This window comes from Lepisosteus platostomus, chromosome 11 (assembly GCF_059453375.1).
Source record: "Lepisosteus platostomus isolate fLepPlt1 chromosome 11, fLepPlt1.hap1, whole genome shotgun sequence".
Classification (NCBI taxonomy): Eukaryota; Metazoa; Chordata; class Actinopteri; order Semionotiformes; family Lepisosteidae; genus Lepisosteus; species Lepisosteus platostomus.
The window spans coordinates 43963282-43988147 of record NC_142621.1 but is presented as its reverse complement, the minus strand read 5'-3'; the positions used below and the strand labels follow the sequence as shown (position 1 = coordinate 43988147).

The following is a 24866-nucleotide window of genomic DNA, read 5'->3' as shown; positions in this document are numbered from 1 at the left end:
ATGTCAGGGTGAGAGACTGAGCCGCGAAGACCGACACTAGGCTGGTACAGTAATTAGAGTCGAGATACAAACTAAGAAAGACAGTGGGGCATAGTCTCTGTAGCCAAGAGAAACTGTGTCATAGCAGTGGAAGATATAAAAGGGAGCAAAGAGATAGGAGTCCAAAGCAGAATAGAATAAATAACTTAAGAGGCAGCAGAGAGAACAAGGAGGGACATTGACCTTCTTCATAAAGGCAAGGGCCTAGTTCTTGCACTGAAAAAAAAAAAAATCGACTTTTCAGACAAGACGTACGCCACAGCATTACAGAACACATTTTGCGAAGGGCACAATACATGAATGACCTATCGCAACTCAGGGAGTTTAACAAAGGAACGAAGCGATTTATTTTGACGGACAAGCACCACTGGCTTTAACACGATTCCCCAAAAAAAAAAACGGAGAACAGGAAAGATAGGAAAAGCAGACTGCTGTGGTGTAAATTAAATCTAAATAAGGCAGTTGCTCCATGATTTCTGGGGGCCATGCCCTCTGCCAATTGGACAGGCATGCTGTGGCCTGGCAGACTCAGGCCTGAGAGAGACACTCAGGGAGCCACAAGCCAAGGGTACAGACAGCTGGAGACACTGCGTGGCTAAAGGTCACTTCCTCCCTACTGCAGGCTGGCTGAGTCAAGCAACACCTCTTCATCTCACTAACAAATGTCAGACTTGATTTATCCAGATCTTCAGACCAGTGAAAATATGTCCACAAACAATTAGTCTTCATTCTTTTCAAACATGACTCCCATTGCAAGAACTAGCTGCATACCAGTCCCCCCCCCCCAACCCCCACTGTAGAGAAGAGAGGGTATAAAAACTTCTCTGCATGTACTGATCTCTGGACAAATAACTAGACGAGAAAGTGGTCAAAGTTACTGTAACTTTCCGTGTCGGATTTGCACTTCTGCATTTCGTTCAAAATGCAAAGTACAATTCTCTGCTCTACTCCACTTCCAGACTGACAACAAGCATGATGTGCTCTCCAGCTGTGCCCAATGGCTTGAAACCTGGAGAAACAAGAGTCTGAGGGCACACCTTAGCACCCTGCATGAACTCAGGGCTCAGCAGTTCTTTTGTTGTCCAGAGACATGCTCTCATACTGTATGGCTTCTTATTTGGGAATGGGGGCTAAGAGGTGAAGCTTTTATATGCATTGTCTAAAGAACTGTCTCTTTAGCTACAGGAGAAACAACAGGTGTCAGAATATGAAGTGAACGAGGGAACAGTTTGCCTTCCCCAGTATCGGTCTTCGGAAATATAGCTTCCTACCTCTCCCCATTCCACAAATTAATTTTACTGTGGCCTGCAATCAATGAGTTTACCCTATCGCAGCTTATTAAAACGTCACAAACACGGCACAGAACACCCCCCCCAAAAAAAAAAGTTTTTTTACACCTTGTCACCTCAGCAGTCTCCATAGCAACAGTGTAGCCTCTGCAGTACTAGGATTTACTCATCCTGCTGCCCAGGAGGCTTGTTTAATGGGCATCGCATGAAATATTACACTGCCAGCACCCAAGGTCACCCCTACCATGTGGAAACCCATTTTTCTTCTCTAAATATTTGTCACAGAGTTTCTGACACAGCATCTGTGCATTTGCCCTCTCTTTACAATATTATTTAAGCAATGAATAGCATAGCACAACACACACAAGAACAGGTACCACTGCACCAAACCACAGACCTGGTGATTTTGATCACCCTTACATCAAGGATGTGCTATAGGTATTGTCATTAGCCAGGAAAAAAGCACGTGAAATCAAGACATTGTAATAACCACCTCATCCTAGAAGTTTTCCTTTATGACTTCCCTCCAGGGGGAACACTATCCATCAATGGTTATTATTAGCTTTCAAACAGCTGGCTCATAAGTCATTTTGCAAAATGCTATGCATTTGCTGGGAATTAGAAAAAGAAAAGGATTTTATAACTGCCATCCTTTTGTTATTCAAATGAGCTCCTATTTGAGTATGCTAGCTGTGTGACCACAGAACCAATTTCACAAGGCAGCCTCATTCTGAACCTCATTTCCATCCCTTTACCTACAAGAGAGCAAAGAGGAATTCCCAGTGCCTGGCTGGTGTTTTTCCACAGCTCAGCATGTTCATAGTTTTCTCATCTCCTTCACAGTAGCCCTCCACCCACTAAGATATTGTTTAATTCAGGCCAAAGCCTGAAGAAAGAGATGAAATCTTAAAAGCACATTTCCCCTTTTTGTTACAGTGAATAGGCCTTTCCTGTTCTCATTATCAATTAGCTTACACTGGGAAAAAGATCATCTAAATACAAGCTAAATGTCACAGGTGATTCTGAAATGCTGTTTCTGTGTAGAGAATGTTGAGCTCTTCCATTTGTTTTGAATAGATATCCGACATAAAATAGAGGATTGCACAGTCTACCCCTTCCCTACACTACAAATGATTCCAGTGACTACCTTGTGCTAACGTGGGATTCGGTGACCTTAACTGTAGTTACGCTTATACAGAGGTATTCGCACAAACAGCATGTTTCTGGGGGCCCGAGGTGTAATTACCTGCAGGCAAGGGGAACAGATTTGCAATTATCAGTGTCATACATGAAGCAGTTGGAAGCTCTCAGCCCAATGACAGCCACAGCCTCCTTCACCTCTTCCTCCCTCATTCTCCAGAGTAATTACAGGCCCGGAGCCCCACGCAATAATTAGAGGCCATTTTCAGTGGCTATCAGCCTCTCTCCGGCAGAGCTGCCTTCCACCCTCCCACTGAAAGAAACTACTTTCCTTCCCTCCCATTACATTTACTTTCAGACCTCTCCCTCACCGAGTCACCATTTTTAGGGACTCACGCACCCGCAAATCGGTAAATTGATATTTCTTTCCAGTATCAGCAGGTCTGTTTTGCCAAATATTAAAAGCAATAAATATAACAAATCCAACCATTGCAGCTTGCATCCAGCTTCTGTGAAAATAATGTTAATCTGAAAGCACAGATTGGGAGACCCAACTCCCATCTCACTCTTTACATTGCACCCTCTCACTACTGGATGAATACTGCACAGCATCAGTCCTTTAATGCAGAAAACCTTCACTTGTAGTTCATATATGTTCAATAACTTTAGTGTTTACCCTGACTTTTTAAAGGCTTTGGGTCAGATCTGCGAATCTCTGCAGAGCTACATTTTCCCTGCAGTGTATTTCCACTTCAATGAGACAACAACCCTGCCACAGCCATTATGAAACTGCGGATCATTTATTAATTGTCACTTTCTTTTGCATTTGGATAGGTTTCATTTTTAGGACAACAAGCAGTATTTTTGTTTTCAAGGGCTTGCCAGGATCTGGATCAGTCAGCAAAGGACAAGCCCAGTTCCAGATTTAAATGATTGCCTGCGTGTTCACAGAAAATTAAATTTTTCTGGTTATTTCGGGTACACATGTAACAAATCTTAAAAGAATTCTTAGATTAAATTAGGGAGATTAGGAATCTAGATGTTTTAAGTGTCCTTATTTTATGAGTACAACAGTACCAAGTATTCCCCCATTTTGCAGTGAGAGCAATGTTGGTTTATTTGAAACACGAGATGCAGTGTGAAAAAAAAATTAGAAAAGCTGTTCCTAGCTGCCCTCCCCCATATGTATAACAAACTAGTGGGCAGCAGGATATGCACAGTGGGAAAATCAGAGAACAAGAATCAAAAGAACAATCCTTCCCTTGTCTCCTTAAAGCAACTCCAGGTAGGTTCTATTGTAATAACAGCATTCATGACACTGGACAAATGTTTCACTATTTAACTAGCACAATCCATTCGGGGCTTGACTTGGAAGCTCAGGGCTTTATTCAATTTATAGTTTCTGCACACCGTTTGGAACTGTAATTCGAAAAGCACAATGTATTTTAACAGTTGATAAATGAACAACAATATGGCAAGAACATGTGATCTGATGGAGCTTTAAGGAGCTTTTAACCTCAAGGTTCACTTGATTGACATTATTACAGGCTCTCAGCGGGTGTAACCAAGTAACCAAGACAGCATAGCTTGGTCCCTAAGAATCCCTAATGTCAATAATGCACACAAGTCCCCACCACATCGCCAAATAAAAGAATAAAATACTCTCTCTCAAAGAGTTATCCAACCCGTCTCCTTACAACTCCTCCGTATGACTCACAGGGCATAGTAAGGATAGCTGTTGGTGCGTTGCTAAGAAACCATCTGTTTTCTCTCCCTTAAAAATACTAATAAACAACTAAAGAAACAGCAAGAATGTTCTGGTGGTAGCCAAAATTCATTTCCCAGAGAACTATGACCCAAAGCTCTTACGTATGCCCCTGTCCTGACAATCTATTCTACATTCCATCCAAGTTCTAAGCTCCTGAGCTGTAAGGTCTGGCGCTTTAGTTGAAAGCAAATGAATAGTTTAGGCAGCACACTCCAGCTTTTCTCATGCGGATTATTCACAGGAAAGCCTGGCCTGGACGCACACCCAGCCCTCTTGTCACCACTTAGTACAATCAGGTTACAACAAAACAAACTAAAAAAAAAAAAACAAAAAAAAAACAGCCTCACCCTGTCATTGTACATTCCTCTGGAACTCGTACAGCTACGGCGAGGACATGTGAAACGCCGCAAACATGCACTGGTATTGGTTTTAACTTAACTAGAAGGATACACCCTGAAGGTACAAAGGCAGCTTCCATGACAAGGTACAGCTATCTCCTTCTGTTGTCTTTGTGTGTCCCCTGACTCACCACCACCACCCAGTGTAGCCCCAGGTAGGCAACAATTTCAGTGGGTGGGTCTATGTTGTATTGATTTGACAAATCTATTCTATAGCTACGGTATTATGGTACCAACCGTTAAGTGATTGATCACGACAAATGTTCACATACTCAAATTCACTCACTTTGCCGGGACCAAGAGCAGCACTCACATTAACATTTGATAGAGAAAATGTTGAAATATTATAGAGTCTAGGATTTTAAAATTTGTTCAGGCCACTTTTCATCTCTCCCCCCACACACACACACACAAAAGTCAGCAACTTCAATTGTGCAGTACCCTGGCAAATTGAAAATCATAAGACTGGGGGAAGAGGCAATTTCAGTGAGACACTGAACCCCAGAGCACCCACAGGCCTTTGAAAGCACACCACCTACAACACGTAGGCAATATCTAAAGCACCTCAGCTCACTGCGGTACAATTCCGGCTGCGCTATGAAATACAGCCCACACACTCCGTGAGTCAGTCCCACACAGCGTCGCCACAGTCGCCTTCAGCTTTCAGCTTTAGTGAGAGTGGCAAATTACTCAGCAGTAGAGAGTCTGTTCCCGTCAGTGGCAGGTTGCTCCCTGTCTGTCTGCCCACCCTTTGTCCCTCTGGAGGAAACAGACGGCATCTCTGCACGAGAGCTTACTTCTCACTTAGCGTGCTAGCCCTAAAAAGGGACATTAACAACCTTTGGAGCATTAACCCTTGTCTCCCCAGCACGGAAAAAAAAAACAGGGGTCAAACAGAGGGGAGGAACGATGATCTCTTCTGGCCCCATGACATTCACCTTTCACACAGCTGACCTAATCAATATACTTGAAGAGAAGCATCCAAGCCAACTCATGAGATCAACTCGTATCGGCTCATTACAACCCACCATAGTCAAATGAAAAATACTGGGCCGCACGCAGCTCTACGTGTTGAGCTGTACTGCACAATCTGCATTGATCCTGCATTGTACCTCCTGGGTGCAGTTTAGAGTTACATTTTTAAAGCAGTCTCAGTAGAGGTTGCTTGACCTGGTCAAGCAAGCACCAGGTGAAAAATAAGGAGATAGGCTGCAGCCATGACAGCACAGAGCTCCAGATTCCAGAAGACAGATCGGTTTAGCCTCCTGAACAGTGCATTGGGCAAAACGTGAGAAGGCAGGGCTGTTTGATACTTACCTGTAATACATGACCAAGCAGCTAAAGAAAACTGAATATTTCATATTACAGCTGGGCTCAGTTTACTGATCTTATGAAGATGTAATGTCAAAGGAATTGAATTGACTGTTATTTTCACTCCTGGGTTACTGCGTCTAAGGTGGCTTTCTGCCAAGCTCATCCTGGGATGCCCTCCTGTTCTGACAGGAAAAGTTACTGGGACACATGAAGACAGCTGAACAAGAGAGTTATTTACATTTTAGGGGATTTCTGATTTTTTATAATGAATTCTGAATGAAAACTCACTCAATTTCTGTCTAACGGATTCCACAGGGGTTTTGCAAATTTATTTGGGGGGTAGGTGAACCAACAACACGTCTGTGCGGATTTATTCACTGGCTATCAGACAGTTTGATGCAAGGCCTCCCCTGGAGCTCTGGTGTGGTCCAGCCCGTGGTCCTGCTGTCTGCGACAGGCGCGGAACTGCAGACATGCGGGCTCAGATAGCGGGCAGAGAACTATTCAGACAGCCTCAAGAGCCTCTCAGGCCTTGCCTCTGAATCCTGGTCCTGGAGAACCCTTGCAAGGGGCTCTTAAATCAATTAAGCTAATTGATCTGAAAAAGATTAAGATCTGTTTTCCAGTTAACAAGGACTTCGTCCAGAGGTGCAGAATGTACATGATTGGACGTGAACTGAACACAAAGTGGCATTTTGCGGTAGAAGGGCTTGATATGATGTCTAGACACAGGTGGGGGATGACATTCTTAATTGGTCCCCCATTGAGAACATACACAGTCAGATGTACTGAAGGGTTCAGACACAAAACACTTAACGAGTAGTGAACACTCGCTGAGAAGTGAATGGAAGGAGCTCCCTTTGCTGAATTTCATCCTAGCAACACACCTACAGAGTACATCTGAAATCAAAGATTGAGTGCAGAACAGATGGAAAAGGTCTGATTGTACAGGAACGTCACTTAAAGGGATTAATTAGCCTCAGACTAAGAACTCATTTGGAACAATAAACCAGAATACACAGCAGTCCTCTGGGTCCAGTGTGGAGAACCGCTGATATAGGGGAATCTGTTAAGGTAACACCAAATCTCGCTCCTACTGGTTCCTCAGTCCTCTTCTCCAACCCTACTGCGTCCTTTGACACATCACCCATCTACCGAAACCTCCACAAACCACAGCGTTTTCCTCCAAGGTTCGGGGAGGGGGTCAAACCGGGTGAATTATTGTTTTAACCTCGTCTCCAAATATCAACCGCAAAACCACTTGGCTTTCTCCTGACCTTTCTGCTCTACCCACACACCAGCCTTGCACTGTACCGACCTCACCGCCCTGCTGCCGGCTCGAGTGCCAGAACTGGGTCGCCCTTGCTCTGTTGGCAGGAGTTGCCTGGCAAGCCTGTTTGTCCTGTAAAGTAATCCCATGACTGCGAGCTGCGAGCGTGGGAAAGGGAAAGGTAGGGAGTAACCTTTCATTAAGGATAACACACGGCTCGCAAGTCACCCCCCTTGCAGGCAAACAGGCACTCACCCCTTTCCAAAGGGGGTTTCTCTTTTATTTGGGGGGGGTAATATCTGCTGCTGAAAAAGGCTCGTCTGTGCAAGGCTGATAAGATAGCCTGCTTGTTATACAGTGTGCTCAGCAGACTATGAGAGATTCCTGCTTTGCTTGTGAAGGAGTGCTTTGTTATGGAAATGTTGGGCGGAAACTAACCTTCTGTATTTCCATCTCGCTAAGCTTAGTTTAGACGGCCAAGATCAGCCCTCTGCTTGGAGAGGGAGAGAGAGGGCTATCCTTTCACACTGGTACTGGCACACACTCTGGCTGTTCTCTTCCCAGACAGACATTATCCCAGCTCTCTCACAGCCCATAACTAAACCTGATGCTGGGAAGTAACAGGTGGTTTACGTAATCTCCCACCAGACTTCACATTATAGAAGTAACACCCCCCTCACCCAAAAATAGTAATCTGAGGTCTTTATCCATTAAGTGGTCTCAGTACCACACTGAGAAACTTTTTAACCCCCCGTTTCCTCGTGTTCCATTAGAACCTTAATTATTCCAATATCATGTCTGAAAAAAAACTTCTATTTGTGGCACGCAAGCTGTTGAGCTGCTTCTCTGTTCAAGTGAAAACGGAATTAAATACCAACAGAAGCTAATGAACATACTGTACACCCGCATGAGAGAGAACATCTTGCGTTAAGCCCTGCACCACCAATGTCTCACTGTAAAAAAAAAAATAGTATTATGAAGGACTTATCACTCCCGTCTGTCAGCAGATGAAAAAAAGTCTATAGATTCAAGTTGCTCCATCCACCTACTGTACTTCTCCCTCGGCTCCTCTCAGCGTGTCATAATGCCCCCGTTCTCTAACCCCAATTATGGCGCCTGCCCTCGCTCTCACTCCCGGCCCCACGGGCAGCTTGTTCTGGCTATCGCCGATGGAGACATTATGGAAATAGATAAAGTGTTGTAAATTGTAAGACTAGCATAGACGATTTTTTTTTAAAAAAAAAAGAAAAGCGAACTTCGAGTTTTGGAGTTAAGTGTCACTGTTGGTCAGTTTTTTCTTTTTATACAGAATAAACACGTTTCTGGGAAAAGGTTAAGTCTCCAGGTGCAGTCTTTCGTTTATAAAACTTAACTAAGCATACATCTATTGAGAAACAGAAGAAAAGTTTACTGCCTGGGGTCGTTCTCATGGGAGAATATCAAGTAACTCCCCGATTGCTAGACTGGTTTTTAAGACGAGAACGCCCAAAGCCGTTTCTGCTCCTGGCAAATTTTATAGGACGACGTGATCAAACCTTTGAGAAGAGGAATTCACCTCTTTCACAGAGTAAATAACGTCATCTGCAAGGTTAGTACCATTATTCGTGAGCAGAGGACACCCTGTACAGCATACCACATCACCACTGAAATCTCAATGGTACCCTGGTTTTCAGTACCAAGAGATCTCGCACCTGTGAATCGAGGCGAAGAAAGTACAGGATCTGGCCCATTTTCCATCTTGAAGAACTGGCTAGGACGAAGCTGTCGCGTAACCGGAACGACCGACTGATTCAGCAATTCAACTGTGCTGCGGCGGACTACGGCTGAATTTAGCAAATCGAGGAGGGGGTTAGTTCAGCTGGGCAAACAGAAAGATCTTCATGCCGATTTTTAGCAAGAAAACTATATAAAAACAAGCGTTTCCCCCCCACTTTCTCGATGGTTTGTCTACAGTCAATAGCTGGAGTAACCTTGATTGTTGATTAAATGACATGTTCGTACCTATCTATTCTCTTCTATAACAAAAAATAATAGGTTACCTGTTGCAGATGAGGGAAGAGTGCTGAATACCGATAGGCATGTTATTTTTTTAAATAAACATCTATAATTAATAGCGGATTAAGCCTTTTATACCTGCATACACATTTTATATTTCGTCTCAAAAAGATAATCACCATAATAGATTAATGTTAATTTAAAATAAGACATTATCACCGGAAAAATATGAATGTACTGTACAGTCATGAATTCAAATCACCTTAAGGGCAAATTGAGACAGGAGCTCAACAGGCTCAGGGCATTTTTAAAGCTAGCAAGAGCAATTCTTCTAAAACAGATACCTGTAGCCTATAAAAGCAGAGGGCACCTACCTTGTAGACATTCTCAGTTATGCGGTGCACCTCTTCGGTACGAGACATTTTGGAAGCTCCGGTCAGAACCATAGACAAGCCTTTTCTTCTTCAAGAGGAGCTATCCGGAAAACAGAAATGTAGTAGAAAAATAGACCGATACAAAATATGTTTTAAAAAAGGACAGAGAGAAAAGCAGCGCGCACAGAGAACACCGTAGGCAAAACCGCAGCTTTTATAGAGAACTCGCTCTCTGCGCCCACACTAACCCACGCACACAATTACACAGCCACCGAGAGAGCGCTGTCATAGGGGGCAGCGTCTTCCTTTTAAAACAGCACCGCCTCTTCTTCCTCAAACTCTGCCCGCGGCTCCGCCTTTCAGTTCAAAGACCTTCAAATAACCCCTCCTTCTACCTACCCGATTCCGCACACCTGAAACAGGACCCACCCCCCTAATCCTTGCTCCCCTATGACAGCAGACACCTACGGGTATGATGCGCAGTAATGCGGTCCACAAGACCAGTAGAACAGAAGGCGGAAAACAGTTGGTATCTGCATACATGAGTCCGCATGGTGGATTATGATACTCACCCAGAACTCCCACCTCTCACACCCCAAGCGTTTCTCTCTGACATCTACCTGTAACCCATACTTTAACCTGAAGCCTGTCCACAACACCTAAGCTAACCACAGCCCTGATGATCTAAGCAGGAGTCCCACAAGCTTAGTGGACTCTATACTGCAGTCTGTCAGAGTTCTCCACCTTATTGCTCTAAAATCATACTTGCCTGTAGTGAGAGACACACCCTGCGGCTTGGAAAAGTTCCGTCTGTTTAACGTAGGAGCAGTCTGCTCCAAACGCGCACTGCCGCATAGTCTCCCAGGTTGCACACGTATATGAAACAGTCCTCTTCGATCCATGATTCCACTGGTAAATCAAAGCCCACTTGTCTCCTCCTCTCTCAACACTAACCTAAAAGGCGCGTCTTGCATTCCCAGTTTAGCAACATCAGCACTTCAGCGCGATAATTCCGTTCAATCAGTGAGTAATTACTCATGTCTAATTAGCATGGGTTGTTTTTTTTTTTTATCCTTGTTTGGGTTTGTCATAGATTTGCAAAAGCTCTTCGAAAACAAAATGCGGCAGACCTTAACCAGCAAGCAGGGTTAAGAATTGTATTCCACTAATCTAATGGAAGAAAACCTATTCTGCCTCTCTTTGCGTTCATTCTCTGCTGCCATGTATATAAAATCTTAAAACATGCTGTGCTGTGTATCTAACCTAAGCTGTCAGCAATGCCGGATTTTCAGGCAGGTCGAAGGAATGTTATGTTTGTAGACCTGTATTTCACAGGCAGTGAGGTACAGTAGGAGATGGTTGACAACTGTAATTAAAAAAGAAAGATTTTGGCACTGGCACTGCTTTTTTCACCATTCTACTTGAAAGCTGAAATGCATATTGCATGAAGAGCAAAAAGGCAATGCGACTCCCATTCCATTTCAAAAATACATCTGCAATCCCGGTAAACTGCATAAAAACATAGCCAAAGCCTTTAATTACACCTCATAGACCTACAGAAAATCTTTGTCCAACCCTCATGATAATGAAGACAGCGTGATTGTCACAGTCTTTAAATATAGTGGAAACCCCGAGCGAAGCACATCAAAATGGTCCAAAAATCTCAACTGCGCTTTTCCAGTGGATCACTGTGGTCACACTGGAGATGTTATTGTTGGTCAAGTAGGAAACAGAGGCATTATAATGGATTTGTTCAGTGAAGCAGCTGCTGCTCGCTATATGTGTGTGTGTGTGTTGTGTTTGCTGCCTGTGAGGGTGGAGGTGGGCTGAAATGACTTTGTGCTAGAATTCCAAACGAAACACAGAAGACAGCACAGTCCTGTGCAGTGTAGGAGGGGATTCCTCCACTTCATTTAGAGATGGTCACGAAGCTGACACAAATCACTGATTTTTTTGCCTCTGTATGTGTTTTGCATTCTAAATGCTGTCCAGTTCTCACAGACCGTGCAGGAGTGAGATAGCATACAGTATAGTGTATACTGCAGGAGAGTAAACATAAAACATGACACTCCGTGCAGCTGCCATATCCCATCATCTCATATCATACAAAAGATCCTTGTCATGTCATACAGGTAGACATTGGCATGTATTGTCTTCTGAGAAAGCTGTCTTTGCACGCAGCAGTTCAATTCAACAGCCAAGGCAGTACATGCAGCTATATTATGGGTTTAATCTGGTCTTTAATTCTCTGTTTTTCACAAGACTCCTTAAATCTTGTTCCCACAAATCACAGGGTGAAAACAAAGGAAAATAAAATTAGCTTTTTTTTTAAGGAAACCAACCAACCCACTAATTCCAAATTGTCACTAAAAGTGGTCTTCTTCTCAAAGTGTTTCTCAGAAAAGCTCTCCAAAGCCTACTATTTACTAGAAACTACAAAAATAATTGTTCTAACTAGTCAGCGTTAACACTATACTATAAAATACTGTAGGTATTGATCATATAATACACAGATCTGAGTGTATATGTAAAAGTATGGTTACTGCGAGGGTAAGGGGAAGGCGGAGGCTGCTTTAGGGATAAAGTTAGGCATGAAATGCCATACTCCCATATTTTACTTATACAGTAAAAGAAGAAAATGATGAAAATAAAAAATACCCAGTGATTCTTGTGCTGCCTTGCTGGTGTGTCATTTCAGGAATAACTAGCTGAAAAATACCCGTTGCAGATGGAAAGACAGTCATTAAAACAGCATGTACATCAGGAGTGGCTTCCAGAACAAGACTTTGGACCTTGACAGGGACTGCCAGTAACCACAGGGACATTTTTTGTCTTTAACAAGGATACTTTATCTTCACATATCGGCATTGCCTTGGGGCTTTCCATCCAGGCATACTTACTGAGGCAACTGCTATATGCTTTGTATTAGACATGGCTCACAAACCCAGGACATGTTTCCAACCCGGCCTCAAGGAATTCACTGTACAGTGACAGCTCTCGTAGCATCACTGGTGCCCTCTAGAGTTCATTACGGAAACTACAATTATCATAATTATTTAGAGGAAAATGAGCAAACAAATGGGGCTGGACCTCTGACCACAGAAGTGTTTAAGATGAGGCACTTTGAGAACATTCGGCAATTTTTCAAACCATGGGAAAGATCCCAATGGAAATAGCCAGAGAACAGAGCTGTTGAAGAGTGAGAAAACCCAAATGAGAACATTAAGAGCAATGGTCTAGAATGGTCTCGCTTTTAAGAGCGGATGGGTTCCAGGGTACGAGCGTTGGGTTTATGATTCAGGAAATAGTCCTGATCAGAAGAATTAAAAATCAGACTAAAAGGATCACCACATTACCACCCTGTACCTAATCTCAACAGACCTCAAAAGCTCAGCAAGGCTGGGCTCAGTACTGGAGCCAGTACGGAGCAGGGAGACATTGAAGACAAATCAGGTATTGCTATGTTAGTGGTGCTGGTATACCAGAAGGTGGTGACTTTCCAAACCAATGCCCCAGTGTAGTGATGGGACACTGTGCTGTATCTGTTACAGATCCAGTGCTGTAGTTCCGAGGATCTGGTTAACTCCAGTGTCTTGAATGGACTTGTACAAGCTGCCCTCTCTTAAATCAATTTCGGACAACCTTTCTCACTTCTCTACCTGAGCTGCTGCTAAGTGGGGTTAATGGCACCGAACAGCTGCCACGCACCACCCAGGAAGGTATCCAGCTGAGGATAAAAAGGAATTATAAGAGTAGAACAAGGGAGAAAGGAATAAAACAAGGAGAGAGAGGCAATAGACTCCTGTCAGGAGGGAAAGTGAGGACAAGTTAAAAAAAAACTTGTGAAAGTGTAGCGGCGCTAGTTTGGGCACGGTGATGTCATCACCCTCCCTGCGCATAGCAGGGACCTCAGCCTCCTGGGCTGGGGGAGGTCTCCTTTAGCTCACTTGGCTGGTTCCCTGCTGCGTTACGCCAGAGACCCAGGTTCGAGCCCAGGTCTTGTGGGACGAACTGGCGGGGTGGAGCAGCGTGGGTCACAAAAGCTTCTGAAGAAAAAGGAAGGAGGCAAAACCAGGATGACCTGGCAGCAGGGCTTTTTCAGACAAGATGAGACCAGATGAGAAAGAAGAAGAGCTGATTTCTCCTGCTTCCTCGTGGCAGGACTCTGTTAAGCACGGGCTGAGTGCTGAGCAAGACAAGAGTCAGGACTGAGAATAAAGAATCGAGTGGATGGCTGAGGCCAGGGAAGAAGACAGATTCCAGACAACATAGTCAGTAGAGTATCAAAAACATAATTTTACGTACAGAGGCATGTGTGCCGTATTGATAGAATCAGAGCATGACTCCAAAGCCTGAAATCAACCAGACTGCCTGTAAGTGCTCTGGGCCAGACTGGAATGACAGCTCCTTGAGAATTTATCATTTAGATCAGGAAAAACAGTGACAGACAGTTGCTGATCTCAGCTACTGTTGGGTATTTTGCTGACTGACAACAAGTCATCAACTTCATCAAAGTATAAGCAAGAACTTGTCCAGGATAAACCAACACAGCATTATGCCTTTGTTTATACCAAACAGCTTTCTGTGAATAAAAGTTCAGATTGACTCCTCTTACCCGTTTCTTTCTCCATCATGTTTGCAGCAGCAGCATACACACACACACACACACACACACACACACACACACACACACACACTGGTAGCTTTCATTCTAGCTGGGCTCTTTTACTTAACTGGTACTTGAACTTCATTACACAGAAGCTGGAAGCTACTTTGGATGCAAAATAGATGGAAAAACAACCGACAACATGTTTAGGAACTGAAAACAATTGAAGAGTCCAAATTAATCCCACTGTTAGGTCAATTAAGAACTTAACCATGTAACTAAGAGCCCGGCTGGAATAAAAAGCAGCAGGTGTTTTGTGAACACCACCCAAGGCCTTTCTGCTAGAGCAGGTCCACTTACAGTATATATACAGTAACATACCTGTTTATACTGTGTATATATATATATTACATGTATATATTCTGGCAAAGTCCTTGTGCCGAAAAGTGTTTACCAGTCTCCTTGTGTTTATGGCAGCTAGACTCTCAGCTGGAAGAATATGTGTTCAGATCCCAGGTAGGGACTTCTGTTCTGCTGTTTTAGCAAGGCATTTAAGATTGCTTCAGTTCTGTACAAATGGGTACCAATGTAAATAAAATAGAAGATAACTATAAGTGATTCAAGAAAACAGTAAAAATCAATAAGTTGTGGTAAAGAAATCATTAAGTTACTAACATGTAACTTGCCTTTCCTAGTTAAAGGGCCAAAAAAATATTTCAACACACTTGCAAAATTCTGTTTATTAAACAGCCAGCAGCTTCACATGCATTTTATCATTGTGCTGTTTCCACACAGTTCAGACCAGTACAGTTCTAGAATTCTTATTATCTTCAGAACTAGATGAGATCTGCTCATCCTACAAAAATATTACTCCACCTGCTATCTTATTAATTCAATGCTTATTAACTGGTGGAAGACAGGAGTGGTTAATACAATAAGTCTGATGAAGCTGTATCAGATCTCTCAGGACTGACGAAGTCAAAATGTGTGTGTAGCAGCCAGCTTCCTGCAGCAGGAATGCCATTACGTCAGTGACTGCAGATCAGAACAGCTAACACGCAGCAAAACCCCCATCACGGTTCACTAAGAATTAGAAACTATAAACAGGGCAAGGGAAGCTCAAAGACATACTGGTGTTGACTCTTAAAATTAAAGGGTATATGAAACTATCTCAGGTTAAGAGGTTAAAATACTCATGGAAAATGAACTTGTGCTTTATTATACTTCTTACTGACTTCATTCAAAAAAAAAACAGCTCTGATGAGGTACTGCTGGTTCCTGAGCCCTGAGCTGCGTTAGTTGGAGGGTTGTAGGTGGAATATAGCTGTATCACTCTCTACACTGCACTGGAAGTACCACGACTAGTGAGGGGGTGGAGGGAGGTTCTGAAGAACAGGCAGGCTTGGTGAGGGGGGGTCCTGGGTGGGAGTGGGCGGATTGGTTTGCGCCCCCAGGATATCATTAGCAATCCTCTTTATAGCTCACTTTACAAAAGAGCTTTCAGGAAATGCTCCATTCCTGCCTACAGATTTCATTTTTTTTCATATAAGGTTAAAATCTTGTATTGTGATTCATGAGCTGCAGTCGTGCTGTCACTGTTATGTCTTGGCAACTCTGCCAGCCTAAACACTACCACTATGGCACAGGAAGTGCGTTTTAAATGCAGCTGTCACATTAATTGAAATGGACTCTCAAGTCCCTGCTTAATACACAAGCTGAAATAAATGGAGATCTAAAATTCTGTAGTCTATATGCAAGTCTGGCCTCAAAGTCATTCACATTAAATTGAATTTGGGTTTGTGGCTTAAAAACCCACAGCTTAACTATTCATCCACCCTTAGTTCAGTTTAATATTGACAGTCTAAGAAGGAAATGCAAAATAGTGACCAGCATCCTTTTGTGGGGACTGCTGAAGAAAAAAAATCATAGCTCTTAAAACTAATTCCAGTGACAAATTGCAAGTTAAACAGAACAATACCAAAAGAAAACTGAGCATTTCAACATCATGCCTCCACTGCAATCTGTCTAACTCAATCCTGTCGCATTGAGCCAAGTCCCAGACTTTGCTTGATCTTACCGAAAAACTATACCCTGAAAAAATAAAGGAAAATCCTTTTTGGTATGTTTGGCAGCACTGCTCTGAGGATCTAGCAATAATGTAGACAATGACTCCAAGACAAGATGATTAAAAGTATAAAAGTCTTTTCAAACACCCAATTAGAGAATTTTCTTCACATACTGTAACCTCCATTGTTAATTTAGTTCTTACTATAGAAATGGTTGCCGAGACAAAAAAGCTGTGATTAATTAAATGCTTATTTTGCATTATTTCCTGTATATACATAAGACCATGTAAGGGTAAAACAGTAATTATAAAAAATACATGAGCTTTTTCCTGGTACAGCAGATGGATCATAGAAATTGTTACATGATGCTCCCTTGTGGCTAATGATATTCATTACACCAAGCTACTGATGTAAAAACCAATGCCATTCAAGTTAAAGACCAGGAGTTATCTGAAACAATTAAAAATACTTTTTTATTGTTGAAGCATACTGACAACAACAACACAAAACTAACCATCCAGTGTTTTATCTCACTTTGTTTGACATTTTTGAGGTACCGTTGTCAACAGGAGTATAGTGTGACATGATTTTGTACAGAAGTATTAGGAACTTGCAACACTGGTGATCTCAGAATTTTTTATAGAATCAAGGGAGATTCAATGGATCAAGGGACAGAATTGAACAAATTGCCCCTAACAAGTTAAAGAACATGTGTAAAAGTAGACACTGCATGGGACTGCCAGTTAAAAGTGCTCTATAAAACTGGATGAGTTTGGACTTTACAACTACTGTTCAATCCCACTTCTCTATGAAGATACCCTGTTAAAAGCAGATCTCATCCTCTGCTCAATACAGAATGGAAAGTGAAAGGCATTCGAAAATGGAGTACTTAAGGAATTAGGAACCTTATACTTCTAGTCTTGCCAACTACACTTCTTTTTTCTGTATTTCTGGAAACCCTGTGTGATGACACCGGTGAACTCACCTAACTCCAGAAAAAAAAACTGAACTACAAACTTGAAAGAAACAGGTCGAAGCAAGAATGTCACACTGCTAAGGGCAACAATGTACTGTATATTCCAAATTAGCAACCATCAATGGAATATTTAGTGTGTTTTAGAAATGACTTTATTTTCAGAGATTTCCAGAATGATGTAGGTTTGAGCAACAGATTTAAAAGGTGGCTAAATCTTGAATCAGCTATGCTACCCCTCCCCCCTTAGGAAAAAAAACTCAGGAGAGCCCTTTCATTGTATTTTTTATAGAGAGGATACGCCTTGCAGACACACCTCTGTGCTTCATAGAACAATGGGTATTTATGATAATTCTGCACACTGATGGACGAACTGCCAGAAAAACGGCACATAATGTAGAACATGTATCAAGATTCTACCAGCCAGGAAACTACCCTGTTTTGAGGACAACGAAAAGCCCCATGGTGCTAACAAACCCTTATATCTCTTCTGAGCTCTGCTGCTAATTTCTGGGCAACTGCAGAAATCCTCCTTAGAGGATCTCAAAAAAGGGACAGAAAAAAAAATGCACACCTGTTCCATATAGCTCAAACCAAGCTGTTAAAGCCAATACCTTGGCATGAAACCCAGGATTATTTGAAGCATATACTTTGGTTTTAAAACCTTAATGAATGTTGTCTGCGAGAGTGCTGCTAGTTAACAGTGACATTTTATAGTAATGTTGTCCGAAACGATCATTAAGCCAAGGCAAACAGAGTGGCTTCAACAATACAATCCAGCATGACAAATCTACATTCTGCTATACAGCTGCAGTTTTGCCTGAGGTATGGTGGAAGCACCAGTACTGATTCCATTGTTTAAAAGGATGTGATCATTTGCCTTTGCAGTTCAAAGCAATCTAGTGGTAAAAGGGTTAGGGACTACACAGACTGGCAGTGGTTGTAATGCAGTCTCTGTTTCAGGAGATTGAAGGGAAGACATTGTAATCGCTAAAACGAGTTTAAATACTAACATAGTGTTCAGGACATACACATTTTTTTACATGATTAAGAAATTATCAACTGGTAGCCAACACTGAAAAACAAATCCACTGTTTTGCACACTGGGGTTTTGTGGATCCAGGCCACACTTTGGGTAAGTCGTACAACCCGATACTGGACTGAAACGGATTACACAAAAGCTACACATATTCATATATTCTAGGCTTTGATAGCAGGCTTCTACTTGTCCCGGAAAAGAACAGGAAAAAGATATTTGACCATCTAAGAGGGCAAATAAACTGGTTCTGAATATCTGCTTTAAAATAAAGAACTCGGATAACCTCCACATCATGGAAACACCATGTATAAATTCCTTAGACTTGTCATCAGTTTTTGCTCAGTTTGAAATTAAACTGTGTCATTAAAAAAGATCATTAGTCAGAAATCCTCTCAATTAAAAATCACTGATCTAATTCAACGGTAGGCAACTGTGCAGACTATCACTTCTAGACAAGCTCCAGAATGGTAGCAAGTTTTGAAACCTGTTTCTCAGTGCTGCAACACAATCATTATAGAGAAACATTTGAGGTTTGTGTAGTCCAGTAGTCCAGGTCAGTCCAGTAGGTGCAAGCCTGGCTATTCCCAGATAAGATGAGCGACTCCTGGGACAGTCACGAAGAAAAGAAAAGAGTGGGGCTGTAGCAACATCCTGGGAATTGATATGGAACAGGGCGAGGATGCCGGGTGGATACTTGTTATGAAGCTGCCACCAGCTCTGGTTTGGGTTTGTTTTTGACCCTTTCCTTTTCTGAAAAACAAAGAAATGATGACTCAATGTTGGAATCCACAGTGAGCAGTATAACAATAAAACCCAAATACATCAATAACATTCTCAGCAGAATAACAGCCAGTTCCTAAGGCACTTGTAGATAAGACACTTTCTCATTTCAACAGAAATACATCTGCGGCATCCTCCGGGCCCTGAATCTGTTCCCACAGTATTTCACAAGGAGTCGTTATTCTCTTTTGATTTTATTAACATAACACAAATTCAATGCGAGAGTCAGTTACAAACTCCAAGCCATGGTGGATTTCTCTGCTAGGGCCTAATTCACAAAGCTTTTCAACAGCAACATTCTTTCATTAAGGAGTTTTTTTTTTAATTCGCCCCACTTTATAACCTAACCCCAGCCCCCGGGGAAATTAACAAGTATTCAACATTATAAGTTAATTTAGGAATTCTGACAGGAGAAAATTGATTTCCTCTCCACTATTCATCTAAACAGAGGATTGCTTAAATTTTTTCTTGTGCCAGATATTAACAGAGGATCACGGCAATGAAATGCAGACAACAGTGAAGCAGCCCACTTCTAGATTTGTAATGCTAGGGCTTTAGAAAGTGCATTTAGGTGCATTTGTTTACAATTTATGGTGCAATGAGTGGCTTGCTGTAAAAGGTTTTGAGTACTGGCACCCGGTGACAGTCGACTGTTGTGATACCTGGCTCTTTTTCTGGCACCTCGGGCAGGCGTTCTGAGGGCACATCTGGAAGCTCCACTTCTTCACCCTGTCAAGATGCCCACAGCCTTGAAAGTTACAATCGGCTCCTGTACTCAATTCAATAATCTGGTTATGCATATCATCAGCTGAGTTTCTATTGCAAGCTTCCTGAATACTGCTAAGCAAGTGCCATGCCTACACATATGTTCGCTAGATAAATGTTTTGATTTATGTCGTGCTTTATTATCCTCATATTTATTATCCTCAATATTTATCATGAAGTAATGTTTAAATTTAATTTAATTTGTGACTCTTTTAATCTTGCCCACTGGGCAATTATTGAGAAAACTGTGATGACAAAGGAAAGGTCTTTAATTTCAGTTGTTCTTTAGTTCCAGCTTTAGTCCTGAAGCCTCTGACAAGTTCCCCCACCTCACAATGTGAAGTCTTACAGAGATACAAGCTCTGCACTTAAGTCATGAGAAAGTCTTAAAGATATGAGTGGACAGACCTGAGAAATAGCCTCCAGTTCTGCCAGAACTGCATCTTCATCTTCTTGGGTTAGAGAACCTGCCAACATGTCATCAATTTGCTGTAGAAACAAAGACATGGGAAAGCACCACATGGTTCATATGAAATTTATTTTTTGTATTAGACATAAATGTAAGTACTTATATGGTCCTCAGAATTAAGGCTGCACTTCAAGCCGTATTAAAAAAATTAATATTTCTATAAAAATGCAACTTAACCTCACCAATAAATCCATCCAGTATCTCCATTACACACACTAATCGCTGTAATGAAGTGTCTAAAAGAACTAGTTCAAACAGAACAGCTACACAAGCAATATTAATATTAGCAATATTAATGTAACACCTTGTAATTCAAATTAATGTCAGGCACTAAGCCATTTTGGTTCATTAACAAAAGGAAAAAAAGAAACAAAAATATTTCACAATAGCAAGAAGCACCAAGACATTTTTTAAATGAGCCTTCTGCTTTTTAACTTCATGACAGGGTAGGGTCTTAATAGCTATGGTAATTTTACCCTTTGATACTCGATACCATCTTGAGTCTCATCCATAATGCGTTCCACCTCTTCCATAGACATCACCTGGAAAACAAATCAGTTTGTCAGATGTGTTTAAGCAGTCATTTTTATGTACAGCAGTGTGTACAAGTTCATATTTGATTTCACTTTGAAGGAGGACTCTAATGCTGGAAATGTCAGTCTCCAGCTATGCTACAGTGACAAAAGAGATTTACAGTGTAATCCTTTAAGCTCAATGAGACAGTTTGTGTTCTTACTGCAAATGCAAATATACATAGAACCTTATGAAAACAATCAGCTTGATAGAACAGAATGTACTTTCTGGTACAGTAAACAAAATTAAATGCTCAGTGCGAGGAAGTCAATACTGTTTTACCAGGACCAAAGTTCCACCATGACAGTGCCTTAATTAGGTTAACTTGCATCACAAATTTCAAAACTCAACGTGAACACAATAAGAATCATATGTTCCTATTAAAAATGACATTTTATTGAACAGAGGCCTCTTGGTTATCTCTTTAAAAATCTCCTTCAGACAAACTTTGATAAAAAGCTTTATAAAGTAAAATATTTTGTACGGTTACTACTTAATAGCAGATTACAACAAGAAGTGGCCATTTCAGATGCAGGAGGAGAGAGAAATAGCCTTCATCTTCTTGCAGACATGGCAGATGTGTGGCATCTTGAGACACAGAATGCAAAGTCAGCATCTTGCGCCTGCTGGAGCCCAACTGCACTAATGAACATGTTCAAACTGCAGACCCAGGCGCCATTATCACCTCAATCACATACACTGGGAATTAATCATTCCTTAAAAGCAGGAACCCTGCACTGCTCAAAATCCTAAATGAGTATCCAAAAAAATGTAAAATGCAAAGCATAGCATAGGCTGGAATGTTAAAATAAAGTCATTTCTATATAGCAACCATTAATGTATTTTTTCTTATTCTGCAAATACAAAGACACTTTGGCAGAAAACTATCCAAAACCGCATATAATCCCTTTTTTCATCCCGGGTCAAGAACCAGGACATGGATATCAGATAAATACCTCGTGCATCTTCTTCAGACACTCATTGCCAACCTTCAATCCTTCGATAACTTTCATTTCTATCTGGGCAAATTCAATGTCTTGAACCTTTGGAGAAAAAAAAGTTCATCTTCATTATACACATGAAGATTTAGCTCTTTCACAGCGGTCTGCAATTTCTAAATGAAGAAATTTGTATTCCTTTCACTAAAAACAGATACATACAGAAAAACATTTTTCGAGCTGAGATCAAATGAACACGGATTTGATCAAGTTTGCCAGAGTTGTAATTTAGGAGTGAGTGAGTCACAGCGGTGTACTTACCATGTGTTCCAGATTGCTTATCTGGTTTTCCGTCTTGTCCAGGAGCTGATCCTGGTATCGCTTTTTCTTAAGCAAAAGCAAAGCCTTCCTGAAACAAAATAAGGCAGTATAACTTTATTATTGCTGTATGCATACTAGTATATTGTACGAATACATTATAATCAACAGACAAAACAACAATTGTATTTCGTTAAGAATTAAAACTGGATCACAATTTTAAAAACACTATACACAAAAAGGTGCAGCCAACAGGAAGAAACTACGTAGTCGTATTGTCAAAGTGAATTCCTAAAACCACTGGGATGAATAATCTACTAACACAGAACGTCTGTAGCCGAATAGCTGCCTTTCATCTGTAATCCTTCCTATGCTTTTAGTCACCACATATTTTAAATAGCTACTGTAAAAGACAGCCAAACTAAAGCTTTAATATCCCAAAACAAAAGTACCTGTGTATGCTAGTTTGTTATTGGCTTTACTTATCTAAAAATGAACATACTTTGATAGGAAGTTTTACAAAGTGAAGAAAGTTTAATCATCAATGTCAAAAGTAAAGTATCTGCACTTCCACTTAAAAATTCACCTCCAATCAGAATGTCCCACAAGAGTTCCTCCTAACAACTCCGAGTTTAATATAAAATACTGTGCACTCACTCCTTCTTTCCATCTCTCAGCAGTTGCTTTGCCAGCAGCCTCTCTTTCTCCAGGTGCAGAGAGATCTTCTTCTGGTACTGTTTCAGTTTATCTCTCTGTTGCTTCAGTTGCTGCCAGTGGAGAGAAGTGACACACAGTTGTCAGACACACATTAAGCACAGCTCCCCTTCCTAGGAGCTGTCAATTGACAATCTGTTCTCGGAAAGGCATGATTCCATGATTAGATTCTCAAAATCAAGACAGACTCAATAATATGCAGGACATTGAACTTAGGGAGCAATGTAGTAGAGATGCCAGTCCTCAGTTCTTAAAAATACAGTATTTTTTTAAGCAGAGATTAATGGTTGAAAACCATTTTCTATAGACAAGAAACGATCAAGGGGCAAAAGACAGGCATAATCAATGTTTTTATAAGGCATTTTATGAAACTGCATAAAGTAACATGACAGGCTTTTATTAAATATTTAACGCAAAGCAAATTAAATGTCTGTTTATGTTGAAGTAACGACGTGAGAGCTCCAAAGGGACTCGGACCCTTTCAGAGATCGTTTCAGTCACACCAAACTGAGACCTTGGCATGAGGTGGACTCAGCTCCTTTGGGCAAAATAAGTGAGTTCAGTCCATTTGACTTTGAAGAATCTCATGAAGCTGCTTTCTTTGGCACCCTCTTTGGAGGAACTGTATCTGAAAGGGAAGGTGTGTGCACACTCTTCCATCCACATGGAAAACACAGGATGGGAGACAGCATGGCGATATCGCAAAGCATGAGGTGGTATTGTAGGCCAAAGAGACGAGGGCTGTAGTCATCTGCAAAGCACAAACTGAACGATCACCCGACACTTCCTTTAATGGATCAAAAAGTCTCCAGTGTCCTTCATTGTTTCTTCAGTAGAGACATCTTTGTACAGTTTAATGCACTTTTTTACATTTTTCACTAAATGGTGCCAGAGGAAAACAAGGCCACAAAAATGTAGATTTCTTTGGCAACAGGATGCACTAATGTCCTGGACGCACTGTCTGGTGGCAGGTGATTGGACAGTTCTACATCTGAAAGCTACTTAAATGGAAGAATGAATTCAATGTTAAAAAAATGCAAATTGTTCAGCATTATGAATTACACACACCACATTCCTCTGTGAAGCGAGTTATTTTTCCCGTAAGGTTTATGCGCTAACACCAAACGAACTAAATTCATTTTCCAGTGACCCAAGTTCGGTTCGGTTGAAAAAGAAATGAATGGAAAGGGGGTCTTAGAGAAACAAGCTGTCAAAACGGCGTGGCAAGATATCCCTAACACAATCCAATTCAGAACATTCTCCACTTGCTGAGAAATGAACAGCCATTTCGTCAAAATTTGAAATCCAACACTTCAATGCATAAACCTCTTTTAACTGGTCCGTCGGGTTCGTCCACTACATTCTTATACTTCACTATTACAATAGTGCATTTCAGCAATACGGGTGTAATTGTCAAGCATGTCAACGCGGTAGTTCTGCGACAACACAAGTCTTTTCCGAAAAAATACAGTACATTGCTTTCACCGTCTTTTTTATAAACCAATGATCTATTTATAACGAACACCTAAATCCGTTAGCTACCGCCCTTAGTAAACAAACTAATAAACATAGATAATACTTTAATCGTATTTGTCCTTCATTATTTTGGTCGTGTTGGAAGCCCAACCCAAATCATCTCAGGTCTGTTAACCAATGCTTCCCGTTACCGATCTCTGCAAACGGCCTGACGATCTGTTATGGGAGAGACCTCCACGGCTCCCACGGATTATATCAACAGACAGGTTATATTATTGTAACATCTTCAGCATCTCACCAACACTGCTCTGTCCTGCTCCGTCACTCGAGTGCGTCTCTTTCTGCCGAAAATGTTTCCCATTGCAAAGCCGCATCCCCGCCGCTCTCAGCCCGCCCACGGAACGATTTATAACCGCTAAAGTCCCCCCAACGCTCTCGGTTTTAATTTCATATTAACATAAAAATCAGGAAATCGAGACTTTATTCTATTGTTTCGTTTCAGCGGACTCAGAAACTCCACAGAAGCCGCACCCCTAGCAACAGGAAGTACGGTAGCCGTAGA

General features: G+C 41.6%; 2 protein-coding genes across 5 annotated transcripts in view; both read right to left on the bottom strand.

Annotated features, from left to right (window-relative positions):
* Positions 1-9879, bottom strand: part of baiap2b (BAR/IMD domain containing adaptor protein 2b) — a 69952-nt gene extending 60073 nt beyond the window's left edge. For 2 of the 4 annotated variants that reach the window (XM_088599898.1, XM_088599902.1), the window contains exon 1: positions 9588-9879. In XM_088599898.1, coding sequence (XP_088456024.1) covers positions 9588-9659 — 72 coding nt within the window. In that variant the 5' untranslated portion in view covers positions 9660-9879. The remainder of the gene's footprint in view (positions 1-9587) is intronic. The other 2 variants (XM_088599900.1, XM_088599899.1) reach the window with 1 other exon arrangement.
* A 5036-nt stretch (positions 9880-14915) lies between these two features.
* chmp6b (charged multivesicular body protein 6b) lies at positions 14916-24866 on the bottom strand. Its single transcript, XM_088599892.1, has 8 exons — positions 24603-24866; positions 22772-22881; positions 22118-22205; positions 21815-21901; positions 20762-20827; positions 20225-20305; positions 19714-19780; positions 14916-19021 (listed from the first exon to the last, which is right to left on the bottom strand). The coding sequence occupies exons 1-8, from the start codon at positions 24663-24665 to the stop codon at positions 18969-18971; spliced, it is 615 nt and encodes a 204-aa protein (XP_088456018.1). The 5' UTR covers positions 24666-24866; the 3' UTR covers positions 14916-18968.

What these genes read in the sequence shown, in the direction of transcription:
- chmp6b (XM_088599892.1), bottom strand. Translation starts at nt 24,665, where the DNA reads ATGGGAAACATTTTCGGCAGAAAGAGACGCACTCGAGTGACGGAGCAG. An exon ending in GTCTGAAGAAGATGCACGAG is followed by an intron (nt 20,828 to 21,814) that starts GTATTTATCTGA and finishes TTTGTTTTCCAG; the next exon opens with GTGATGTCTATGGAAGAGGT. An exon ending in ATGGTATCGAGTATCAAAGG is followed by an intron (nt 20,306 to 20,761) that starts GTAAAATTACCA and finishes TTGTTTCTACAG; the next exon opens with CAAATTGATGACATGTTGGC.